A 13,795-nucleotide genomic window follows, 5' to 3' on the forward strand; every position below is an offset into this window, starting at 1 on the left:
AGAGAGAGAGAGAGAGAGAGAGAGAGAGAGAGAGAGAGAGAGAGAGAGAGAGAGAGAGAGAGAGAGAGAGAGAGCGCGTTGACTGAGGAAACAGATTTTCCTCCAAACCTATCCGATTTTCAGAATTGTCGACTGCACGGCCGAGCGCAGCTCCTTGTTGTCTTACTGGAAAATATCCGTTTTCAATCGCAGCTGTACTGTGTCGGGGTTTTTTGTGTGGGTTTTGTGTGTGTGTGTGTGTGTGTTTTTTGTGGTCAGATGTGTCCTCTCTCCGCTCTGAATGCTCACATTCACAGCGAACTTGTCATATTTCCCACTTGCACTTGAGCCGCATCATGAGTATTTGTGGGCACCTCTCCATCGCATACCTTTGGAATGGTGGGGATTACGCAGCCGAACACCAGAGAGCATGTAAACGCAGATGGAGTTTGGGATTTATTGCAAAATAAGGGAAAGATGACCGTCTTCTCTTTGTGCTTGCTCCTGTGCGCCGATCTATTGGATTTAGCCGTTGGTAAGTCTGTCCTGCATGGCACAGTCTCTGTATGGATTTCTACGAGGAACCTTTTTTTTTTGTTTCCTTTGCAACCTTCACTGTGTGAGGACTAGCAGACACACACTTAGACATGAGTTAATGACGGATGTTTGACATGTTACACATCAACTGTTTTGTAAAAAAAAAAATCGGGGTAACCTAATAGAGGCGTAGCTGTCACGCCATTCCTGCCAACTTTAGCCCATGCCAACCAAGTCATGGAAGAGAGACCCATGATCAGTATTCTGGTTCAGTTACGCCTCCACTGTTTAAACCTGCCTTTTGGACGGAGGCGGTGTCGGCTGAACTAAACGTATACTTTATGTGTTTCAGGCGTCAATTCATCCGCATTTTCCTTCAAAACCTGACAGCGCGCGCGCACACACACACACACACACACACTCCGGAGCTCCATACAAACTACTACACGTTGCAGCACATTGGCTGGCATTGCGATATCTGCGATCTCGCCATGTGATGAGTTGTATGAAAATGCTAAAGTTGTTATCTTGGAAACAGTATGTGAGCGGTGTCTTTTGATATGTCGGTGCCTTCAGCCTTGCCTGGTCGGCGTGTCAGACTGGCGACATCCATGCCTTACGTTGCCTGTCTCCTCCGAAACGGTCCGATAGATAATCGATGTTTTGGTGCTATAGTACTGATCGGGTGTTGTGTAAACGTTTCCGTGAATACGGACGTAAGACACGCGTACATTATGACTAATAAGAGGGATGAGCATTGTTTGTAGAGATAGTGTATAGGGATGCAGATCCGGTGGCCAAGATTCCCTGTACCGCATTTCACACCTGAATTTGGATATGGTCCTTGTTATTAAAACTTTTAACAAGGATGAGTAGGCTGCCCAGTGAATGATATTAGAGTGTATAGGCAGTTATAATACTGGTTTGATCATACTACATATGTCAATCATGTATTATGAGATATACACAATGACTTAAGCAGAGGAAATGTGAATGTGCCCTGCGGCTCTGTGATTTGAAGACACCACCACTGGTACTAAATTAGTGCCTATAGCTCATTGAGAGCATGGCCAGACCCTGCATGAGACAGGTTAATGTGAGGCGCCTGCTCATCTCCAGGAGTTCGCCTGGGCTGAAGTCTGCTGGTCAGCTGACCTTGTTGGAAAGTTCACATTTTGTTCCTGCTGTTAAAACCTTGCAGCCTAGCCTCTAAACTGAGGTTCATGGCCCCTCAGTAAAACCAGCGAGCACATGTCAGCACTGCTTTGTAAACCCATGATAACCCGTATATAAAGGCTTAAATCCTTCTGTATTTTTTTTTACATGATGCAAAGCATTGGTTTGCCTCCATAGATCTGTCTCGATGCAGATGATACAGACCCACAGACAAGATCTGCTATAGTAATAGTGCGCTGGCCTAACCACAAACGCCAGCTAATTCAATGGCAGTCTTAGTCAAAATAAACATTTACTTCCTGAAAAAAGCATTTTAGACCATGATTTAATCTATTTGCCCCTATGCTTATATTGATGGTTTGCACCATCAAGGTTAAGTTTAAGGCCCACATGACTTGTTATGACATTGAAGGACAGCTTTTCCAAACCACTGAAAAATCTGATCAATGTATAGACAACGAGGCAAGAATTCAACTAATGAATTGACTGCGAGGACTTTGTTTTTTTAACATGGCCAGACCACATGGTTAACGGGTCGTTGTTGTCTTTGTGAGTTCAGTGCTGTTTGATGAAAAAGGAGGTAATGGGTTTCTGCTATTTGAAGAGATCTACAAGTATTTGAAGTGTAATTCAAGGCTTGTTTTGCACTTGCTGTTGAAGGCCACTGAACTACTATACAAGCTTGCTTAAAGAACATCCAGTCTACTACAAAAATGTCATGTTCTTTGTTTTGCATTCAAGATGTCCCTACTTCTTCAAATACTCCAGCGTATTTGAGGTGGTGTTATTTGTGCATGTGCTTGAAGATGCATTGACCATCACACATGCCAATGGGGATTCATCCTTAACCCTTGGTGACAATATTTATCCATCCAGAGAAAAGATGTTTACTTTTTCTCTACTCATTAATCAATAAGTCACAAGTGTCCAGGTATTCTATTTTCTGTTGCCACAAATTTGGTGTCAGATCTGACAGGATTTAATATATGCAACATTTGCCACAAGCTAGCGTCAGGGACATATTCATTTACTCATCTGCACCCCATGAAAGTCAACCATCTACTGTATATACAAAGCTTTAATTCACCTCACCATAATGCTAACCCTGTCCTGAGGTTTGGTGGGAAAACAGTTAGAAATGGCTGTAATTTATGGCCGGATCCATTCAGATCTTTATTTTGAAAAAAAAAAAACAATTGGAAGGTCATTTACATCATGCATACATGCAACCCAAGGTGAACTCTTTGTCGATATGCTTTCATGTTGTCACGTATGAAGGCACTCTGAGTTTAATTCATTCAAAAATGATTAAATGGAAAGTTCTAAAAGAGAGAGGTTACTCTCACGGAAGCCTTTTCTTTATAGGCCTTTGCCATATAAATATTAACTAGCAGTGGTGGTGGGAACATCACATTCAATCCTGGATACAAACCAAACAACTGTCATGTGGTCCTTCTGATAAAAGTCATCTGGGGAACATTTACAAGAGATCCCTTGGATATTTTGAGATTGAATGCTTGAAAACACTAAGTTTTAATATCAAGTTAGTGCTGCTTACAACTGTGCAATTCTGCAATTAAACTATCTGGTAACCTCCAAGCACAGAGGTCGTTGGTAAGATGTTTGCTTATTAGTGTAATAAAAAAAATAATGTTGGACTCCTCCCAATGGATTTTTGTTCTAACCAATACTTTAGGAACCAAATTGAGGGGTGGGTACTGGGGTAACAAACATTGCCACCAGTTAGTGATAGTTTGCCGTCACAATAAACATGAACATTATGATTAAAAATGGAGGAACATTGCACAATATAAGCGTAATTTATATTCACAACTCTCACCATATCTATTTACATACACTATTTTTCACCCATCTAAAACCACATAACTTTCCAAATGACCTATCTTTCTGAAACACACTCAACAAATGGTGTTACTGGGCAGCACAGTGTCCCAGTGGTTAGCACTATTGCTTCACAGCAAGAAAATCAAGGTTTTGAACCCCAGGCTGTCCCAGATCCTTTCTGTGTGGAGTTTGCATGTTCTCCCTGTGTCTGCGTTCCTCCCACCATCAAAAACACGTGCATGTTAGGGTCAATACTCTTGTCTGCCCCCTGACCAAGGCAATGGAAAGAAGAACTGGAGTTGCTCCCTGGGCGCTGCATGGCGGCTGCCCACTGCTCTTAGCTACACAGCTGCCCACTGCTTCCAGTGTGTATTGAGATGGGTTAAAAGCAGAGGATGAATTTCCCCATGGGCATTAATAAAAAGTACATAAAAAAATCCAATGCTATATATATATATATATATATATATATATATATATATATATATATAATAAAGCCTCCCTCTCATGCTCAGGTCCTCTACCAGAGGCCTGGAAGGTTGAGAGTTATGCGCAGTATCTTAGCTCTTCCTAGGACTTAATTCTTCTGGACAGAGACCTCAGATGTTGTTCTTGGAATCTGCTGGAGCCACTCTCCCAGTTTGGGGGTCACAGCTTCTAGTATTGCTATTACCAATAGGACTACTGTGCATTTCACCTTCCACATCCTATCTATTTCGTCCTTCAGCCCTTGGTATTGTTCTAGCTTCGCATGCTCTTTCTTCCTGATGTTGCCATCGCTCGGGATGCTACATCGATCACTACTGCTGTCATCTGTTCCCTGTCGACCACCACAATGTCTGCTTGGTTAGCCAGCACCAGATTGTCAGTGTGGAACTTGAAGTCCCACAGGATCTTAGCTCTGCCATTCTCAAACACCTTTGGTGGTGTCTCCCATTTGGACTTGGGGACTTCTAGTCTGTATTCAGTACAGACACTCCTGTACACTATCCCTGCCACTTGGTTATGCCTTTCAGTGAACACTTTCCCAGCTAGCATTTTACACCCTGCTACTAAGTGCTGGACTGCCTCAGGGGCATATTTTTGTCCATTATATATATATATATATATATATATATATATATAGAGAGAGAGAGAGAGAGAGAGAGAGAGAGAGAGAGAGAGAGAGAGAGAGCGATAACAATATACATATACGATGTGACAATATTTATTATAACAAAGGACACATTAAACCAATCAAGACAATCAAGATAGTTAAATTTTCCAGATTGCGGTATTATCAGATGGGTCGTACATATATTGTGTAGACTGCTTTGCACATCACACCCACATAACTTGAGAAACATCAGAGTATCCTGAGTTTTGCACAGCTGCAATGTATTTTAGTTGTGACAAAGCTTGCATCAGCCAAGACAATACTATTTGGTCAAAAAGAAAAGAAAAGAAAAAAGACTTTAAAAGAAAGTTAATATGGTGGGGTTGTGTCCAAGGACTTCTGTCGATGATGTAATTTATAGATGCAGAGGAGCTGAATGTAACTTGCTGTATTTTAATTTGGTGCCTTTTAAAACCATTTCGGGCCATGCATCATCTTAGCCAAGGCTATTTCTTGTTATTCTGAAGAATTCTACTACAGTCTATACAAACTCTAAAAAGAAGTTGCTAATCCTGTATCTCATTTCACCTTCTTCCCTTTCACTTTTCTTCTGCAAGCTGTAGTGCTGAACCAAATAAATGAAATGTCACACACAGCAGCATTTGATATGTCCTTCAGAATGTAGCTTTTTTTTTGTTGTAAAGATTATAAATTTGATTTGAACGCTTTGTCAATTACATTCCTTCTTGTATAACCTTATCTCTAGGTAAAATTCATTGGCATGTAAAATAAATTACTCACCTCTCCTCATGTACTCCTGTTTAAATATTTTGTATTCGTGTTCTCTCAGAGGGCTTCATAGAGGAAAAAATTCCAGTCCATTACAGGGATAAAGACCATAATGATCAGGGTTCATGAGCTCTTCCTTAGTGTCAGTGGTCAGGGATACTCGGCATTATGGAGTTTAGTACAGACTCCAACAGTAACGCATTGCAATGGCTTTAACAACACACTAGCAAAGAAACACAGGATGGTTGAATTGGAATACAAATTCCAATGAAGGGCGTAGCAGTCTATTCCGTTGCCTACCAACACAGGGATCGCCAGTTCGAATCCCCGTGCTACCTCCGGCTTGGTCGGGTGTCCCTACAGACACAACTGGCCGTGTCAGCGGGTGGGAAGCTGGATGTGGGTATGTGTCGTGGTCGCTGCACTAGTGCCTCCTCTGGTCGGTCGGGGTGCCTGTTTGGGGGGGATCCTCCCATGCGCTACATCTCTCTGGCGAAACTCCTCACTGTCAGGTGAAAAGAAGCGGCTGGCGACTCCACATGTATTGGAGGAGGCATTTGGTAGTTTTCAGCCCTCCTCTGATCGGCAGAGGGGGTGGAGCAGGGACTGGGATGGCTCGAAAGAGTTGGATAATTGGCCGGATACAATTAGGAGAAAAAGGGGGGGGATCCAAAAAAAAAAGGGTTAAGAAATTATCAACAGTAATGTTGTAGCAGCAAGATTATTCATCCCAAGTATCAAAAACCCAATCTGTCATATGCGTTGTGACAGAGAACTACAATGCCCTACACTTTACTGCTATTGATTATGTCAGGTTGCTAAATAGTCTGTTATGTTACTTAAATGAAATATGGTGCTGAAATCTTTTTTTTTTTTTTTTTGCTATCTTTTAATTTGCTTACTTTTTCGATTTGTCAGTTTATCCAACGGCTTTGTTCCGTATGCTGAACATGATATCCTTCGATGAGAGCTGCAGTTTGATGGCTTGCTTCACATCATGATAGGTTGGCCTGTTGGTTTTGGATTGTACCAGTAACTGATATATTTAATAAGTGTTACATTTACATTTTTATGTTAGATTTTTTTTTTCTTGTATACCATCCTCGTGTGCTGGTGACGACTGTGTTTGACTCGCAGGAAATAAAAATAGAGATTGGCAGAGAAAATGGGCTGTGGTTATGCCGCTATCTAACAATCACAAGGCTTTATTTCAAAGCTGCTTTGAACAGTTATATAAAATGATTACACTCCATTCAGCATCTTTCTCTCTTTGTTTTTCTTGTCTGTTTTCTTTTGTTTATTTACATTTTGTTCTGTTGTCTGGTCAGTCACTGCAGTTGTCTGAATAATTTGATATGTTCACCTTCTTTTTCTTATTGAATGCTCTGATGTGCTCCCGTGGGCGAGTTTAGAACTGAAACAGAAAATCAATGGAAGGACATACTAGTATTATTGATTTGATGGCCATTTCTATAATTTCTAAGCTTTTGCAGAGCTGCCTGGACCACAGTTCAATACATATAGTATGTCATGAGATATATATACGACACAGCACTGAATTGCATCACCCTCTGCTGCTAATCCTGTTTGGCTTGAAACTCTGTCATACATCCCACTGACATCGCTGTCAATCTGAGGCTTTAATCCACCATTTTAAACACTGCAGTGTTCACATTGTTTAGTAAAAAAAAAAAAATCATAAATACATACATAAATAAAAATAAAAACATTTTTGTTCCTTTTAGGAATAAGCACACTGAATCAAAGACACAAAAGTGTGCTTTTCACTGACACTTATACTTTTATCTTCCTCACAACAATGGATGCGCTGTGTTGAATTGTAGATTACACACACCAATAGCTGATCAATGACATTATTGCCCTGTAAATTGACGGTACTCTGAAATCCAAGTAGTAAAGCCCAGAAGGGATGTAGGGCCCAAGTGTAATAGTGACCCAATCAAACAAAGATCTCAAACATCAAAGAAGGTTGAATCAGTTCATCTGGATTCTTACCTAGATTTTCTTACCTGGATTATTGAGCATGCATCAAGACAAGATCCCAAACAGTTAAAAAAAACTCACACACAGGGAGCTTGCTGTAAGGGATCTATCTATTATAACTATTGTCCTACCTGTGACCACCTTCATGAATGGACAGCTGTGGGTATATAATTATAGTGGTTACAGTTACCAGGTTGGATCTTTTGGAATTTAAAATTCAACTTAACTTCATAAAAGGGTCAAGAAAATCTTGAAAGAGGATTATGGCATGTCCATGACATGTCCAAATCCCTTGTTGGCCTATCGTCCTGCCATTGCATGACCTTTACAATGATTGAATGTAGACTAGCTATGTGTGTCTTGTCTTCTGATACAAGTAGAGTCAATGTCCATTTCTTTTCACCTCCCAGCTGTAGTTTCTCTGGGGGCAAGGTGTGGATGACCATGCTTTTACTCACTGAGCCCCCTTTCGCTTTAGGGGCACCCAACCACCAATATCAGTCAGACGTTGCAATGACACAATGCATTAGCCTAGCCAGCTCCCCAGCTAGCAGCATTGCCAATTGCACTCCCTGTGAAGCCTGGCCGAGCCACATGCAACACCTGGATTTGAACAGTTGGATTTGAGTCTGCTGCGCCTCCTGAGTACCAGAAATGACAGATTTAAAATGGCTTCAGAGAGTTCTGTTCACGTAAACCAATGAACCAGAATCTAGATGGATTTTTTTTTGGAGAGTCAAAGGCACCGCCATTGGCTATGTTAAGGCCGAGTCACCCCTGTAGTTTTGATTGTGGTTGTATGATGGGTTGTGAGGAAAACTATAAATGGTCCTGGTCATACAAATATTCTGTTAAAATCAAAATACCATGTTGCTTCACAAAGCTGAATAACTGCATTGTGCGATCATTAAAATACATTAAGACACAACACCACAACTGCAGCACTACCAGTTATTGAGCCATTAAGTAAAGAGTACAGACACAGAGCAGAAACATCTCAATTATGCATGTGTTTACCCTTCACATTGAGGTGCCAGTGATGATCCTGAGGGAAATGCTCTATCTTTCAGTTTCTTCAAAGGCAAGTCATGTCAGTAGGCTGACATACTGACATGTCTGACATGGTGATAAGCCAAATGTGAGTACATAACACAGATCACAAGCATTAGAATGCATGCCATACTTATTTGCCTTTCAGATAAATGTGTGAATCCAAATCATCCCTTTGATGTCTAGGGACATGTAAAAGTGCTCTGTTTGTTAAAAAGCAGTCAGTGGAAAGCCATTAACATATTTTATTAACAGCAAGGCCCTCATCTATGGTCTTTCCATCCAAGATGGCTTGTTGCCTGGTAGCCAAGGGCCCTAGGGGAAGACTGGAGGACTTATGTCTCCAACAATGCAAATAATGCAAAAGAATCTGTAGCCATTATGCCAAATCTGTCTTCCCCTGCTGCCATCACATCAACCTCTTGCATGGGATGTGGTGAAGATGAAATCAAAGAAAATGTCCTGGCAGATGAACTTTCCTTGTCCTGTAAAACTGAAATGCAGCCTGCCATCTCAGGCAATGGCGTAGGAAATGATGAGGGCTGTGATTAGTGGAGACAAGTAACTTCTCGGGACAAAGGAGTTCAAACAACCCAGTAACTTCCCCTTCTACCCCTGAAGCCCTGCGCTACACAGATGAGGGCTTGCTTGCTGCGGTCTTTGGCTTGTGTGGGAATTTGAAGCAACTCTGATTCCCCCAGCAGCTGGCAGTGCAGAGATAGGCAAAAGAGTAGAGAATATTTGCTCTAAAGGATCTCCCAAGATGGGTCAGTTTGAAAATGTGTAACACTCCTTCCTGTGATGTTCATTGAGTATAAGGTACTGCTAAATAGTGTCAAATGTTCTCTTGACCAATAGTTACCCTCTTAATATTTGTCCTTTTAAGCATTTTTTATTTTTAAATTCCAACCTCTTCCCTGAAATTAGCAACAAGAATGGCAGGGGGCTTCTTCACAGGCTTTATCAGCAGTTTTAGTGTATTCTCTATCCACTGCTTCCTCCATGCTAATATGGATTATGTGATTTTGCTTATCGTGTTCAAACATGGCTGCTGAGTAATAACTTGCTTTGCTACTCTGTCTCCACATTAAACTCGTTCTTAGAGACCTTGGTAAGTGCTTTGTGCACAATACAGAATGCCACTTAACTTTGCACTTGTGCCTTCATACAACTCTTAAACGTCTAAGAATAGCACCTTCCGTAGATAAAATTTCGCTGATGCAATTTAGTTTTGAGTCTTCTGGTCTGCCATGTGCATTTTGCAGAGCAGCTGGAAAGGTTGACACAAGGGTGAAGACACCACAAAATGAAAAATGTCTGTTCTTCTATTTTACCCCTTTTTTTCCGCCGACTTCTTATTTGTGTATCATTATATGCTAGAAAATTATGCCCTTTTTAATTTGCATCTAGAGAATGTGTTTTGTTTCCCTGGAAAAAAAGCATCCAAGTTACATCTCTTTGTATGTGTGGGCAGGCATCAAGAAAAATGTCCAGTAGCAATTTGATATGCATTTCCCCTCCTTATGAAAATTAAAATGCACTCTTGCATCTTCAACTGTTCGCTTTCAGAAATTATTTCCCCTCCCATAAACTCTGTGGCTATTAAAACAATGGTTGGAGTTCATTCAGTTTGAGGAGGGAGACATTTTTGAAACTTTTTACCTGTGTGATAGTCATTTTGGTGTGGACTGCTTTACCAACTATGGTACATAACAGTATCAGTCATGGCGGGTGTCGTTAAGAGATTTTTTTCTCTGAAGGAAATGGCTGTACCTTCAGTGTACTCAGTAGAACATCTGAACGTCAATCATATGGACTGCCTAGCCCTTATTAAATCTCACCCCGACAGTCTGTTTCTTTCAGAAATGCATCACATCTTGGAAGCCTGTGACGCCTTAAATGCCATTTCATGTGGTCTTTAAAATGGAGCACAAGGACAACTGTCCTTGTGCTTTTACTGGAAGACTCAACATGATTGTGACAGCCTTAAAATATACAAAACTGGAGATGATAAGAGGCAGATAATTTGTCTTATTTCCTTTTCCTCAAATCAGTAAAGTCTCTGGCAAGCAACATTTTGGACCTTCTAATTTTTAAAGATATTTTTTGTTGCTTTTATAAGACTTTACAGCCCAAAGTCTTCCATTACATTAAGTACAGCACCCTATAATTATATCTGACAATGTATTCAAGCCCTCTGTTGTCTTTATCACTGCCCTTATAGAATAATGCCCTCCATAACTTCCTCTCATATAAAAAAGCAATGCCCCTTTCTCAAAGCTTAGAAATCATTCTTTTGGATCCACTTTGGTCATTTCCTTTGGTAAATACCTCTGTCCCAGATCAACAATATCCAATGACTGTAAATGTTCCAAACCACCCCTTTAACTTTGAAGTCAGACACTCCAGTTTTATATGTTTACAGCTATTCAGAGCCATCTTCCAGGCAGTGAACGCAGCATCACAGAGGTTTCATGAAAGTCCAGATTAGACATGAAAAAAGGAAAGAGACGAGAAAGGAGAGGGGAAAAAATGCTCTAATCTGCACACTGACGTCAGTCTGGGTGGCTGAAACTGTGCAGATGGGAGCAAGGGAGGATTGTGTGAGCTATACATTTTATGACAACAGATTATTTCCCTTTATGCACACATGACTTCCTGCAAATGAGCCACAGAGGGACTTTCTTCCCCCAGGGATAGGATTCCTGCATTTATATATCACCAAAAAATCATAAAGACATCAATCCTGAACCCTAGGAACGGGTCTTAGCGAGATTTCAAAGAACGAGTCTCTCTATAGGTGGACTAGTCTCAGTGATCATCTCATAACATCTGCCATTTGTGATAACATTTTTCAGCTCTCGCAAACCCTTGATCCGCTTCAGGACTTTTCATGCAAGTTTTGTGAGTTAATCGCCCAGACATGTGACAGGTGGTGTACATTAATGGAATCTGCTGTGGAATATGGATTTAACATGATGTACACTCTAGCATTGCTCCTATTAGACACTGCTGTTACTATTACACCTACATTTCACTGTATTTCAAGAAGAAAACAGTAGGTAAAGGGAAAATATTGTTGCCAGCTGGCATTATTTTACCTGGCTCTTGTCTGTGGTACTTGCTGGACAAAATTTCAAGGGAGACAAATGGCAATTAGATCGATTACAGTTGTTTTGACCCTGGCATTCCTAGTTGCCTTTAATGTTGATGATACACAGACGTATACAAATGCAATAGTTGGATGGAAGAATGAGGCTGTGTGATGGGGTGTGGTGGTGTTCTCGGACTCTATGCAAAGTGCAATGCAAAGTCATCTTTTTTCATCGCATACACATGGTACACATGCAGTGACATTTGTTTGTCCCACATCATGCACTCAAGCTTGTTCAAATAGCTGATTTGAAATATCTGATTTGAAAATGAAAATCAACACAGTAAAAAATTGAAAAACAGCAAAGTTAAAAAACTACTGCTGACCTTACAAATACATCTTTGTAGAGAACACTGCAAAGTGTGGTATGTTATACACCTTTGTTTCCCTTGCTTGTCATAATGAATAAAAACCTAGCACAAGCATAACGAGAGGTTGGCAGTTTGATTACACAGCCACACCAATTCATAAATTGTACTTGGTAGCTCGTTTCCCCCCTCATCCACAACTGCTGCACTCAACTAACTGCCTCTTTATGCCTTCATCAGTAAAGGTGAAGATAAGGCAAGGCAAGGCAAATGTATTTGTATAGCACATTTCAGCACCAAGGCAGTTCAAAGTGCTTTACATTAAACATAAAAGCCATTAAGAAAAGCAACATAAGGCAATAAAAAGACATTTAAAAATATTCAAATAAAAACAGAGTAGAAGTTACAGTGTAGTGTAAGATGATAATCAAAAGCTTCAAGTTTTATTTAATAAAAGGCAGCGAGCGGCAAACAGCCTCGATTTAAAAGAACTGAGAGTTGCAGTGGACCTGCAGTTTTCCAGGAGTTGGTTCCAGATATGTGGTGCATAAATAAATAAATATGTATCTATGTAGCGTATACATAACAAAAGGGAAAGGTCCCCTAATACCTTAAAATTCTTTTCCCATAAATTTTTTTTTTGCTCACTGCTGAGAGCGAGTTCATTTGGAGAATTGTGGAGCAGATGTGTTAGAAAGAGAATTTACCAAAGCCTTCTGGTCAAGGATTTAGTTGAGGGTGGACTGCTTGTGATAGTACAAATCCTTTTACAAGTTTACATGTCAGTTTCCACAGTTTAGCTTGGACAAATACACAGCGTTGCTTTATGGCCCTTGTTTTGAACTGCATCTGTGGACAACTGTGTAAAAAACAGAAAAAAAATGTCTTTTTTGGCAGGCTTCAGCTTGTGATTGGTGCATCGGTATGTATCGGAACTGTTGTTTTATTCTCTCTGATCTTTTGCTTTCGCTGGTCTTTTGTTTGGCTGGGAATCACCCACTGACTGAGCGATTCTTACTGCGGTTCCTTTTCGAATCAAATTGGCTTAATTTGCTGTGGGAGGGAATGAAACTCGGGGATTTTTTGCCGTATTACCTTTTTCATTGTTTCAACATAAAAAGATAATTGAGATTATATCAGTACATTAACATAATCAGCGCATGGTGAATGTTTACTGTTATTCTAAGTGGCTTTCCCCCCATGTTGTATTATACATTCAGTGGCCAAGGAGTAGTTTTGGAATAGGAATTATCCTTTAACGAGGCTGGCCTTTCAGCAAAGACTTAACAGAGCAGCACTGATAGTATTTTTTGTTCAACATTAAACATATTAATTAGAGTTGGAGTATGTTTTTTTTTTTGGTCTTCTGAACAGTTATCATGGTTGAGTGTTTTTAGCAGTTAAGATCCTGTGGAGGCGTTTGATCTGCACACTGTTATTTCAGAACATCATAACGATTTGCTTTTGACTGAACCAAGCTGTCTTTGGTTTGAGTTTATCAAAGCATTGTATACCCAACAGTGTTTTTCTTTACAAAGGAATATTGTGAAACACAGCAGTCTTTAAACCTGTCTATACTTGAGCTTGTCTGTTTATGAAAATCCTTGACGCAAATTAAGAAGAATATAGTGTGGAGAGACCATGTTACACAAGAGATTTTTGCTCCTTGCAATTGAACTGCAGCTGATTTGCCTTGTCTCACACAAGCCACACTTTGCTTGCATCACAGTTACAATTTAGTTGCAACCAGCTAAGAGCTGTTCAGCTTAACGCAACCAATTTGTGCAACAGCCAATCAGAATACTGAAAATGATGACATTTATCAACATGCATACATTTCATTCATTAAATAAAAAT

General features: G+C 40.3%; 1 protein-coding gene across 1 annotated transcript in view; it reads left to right on the forward strand.

Annotated features, from left to right (window-relative positions):
* Nucleotides 1-375: 375 nt before the first annotated feature.
* igsf21a (immunoglobin superfamily, member 21a) overlaps nucleotides 376-13,795 on the forward strand; it is a 396,954-nt gene continuing 383,534 nt past the window's right edge. Inside the window, exon 1 of the mRNA XM_056274983.1 lies at nucleotides 376-514. Within this exon, the coding sequence (XP_056130958.1) occupies nucleotides 376-514 (139 nt within the window). The remainder of the gene's footprint in view (nucleotides 515-13,795) is intronic.

The sequence above is a fragment of the Lampris incognitus genome, chromosome 2 (genome assembly GCF_029633865.1).
Source record: "Lampris incognitus isolate fLamInc1 chromosome 2, fLamInc1.hap2, whole genome shotgun sequence".
NCBI classification, from domain to species: Eukaryota; Metazoa; Chordata; class Actinopteri; order Lampriformes; family Lampridae; genus Lampris; species Lampris incognitus.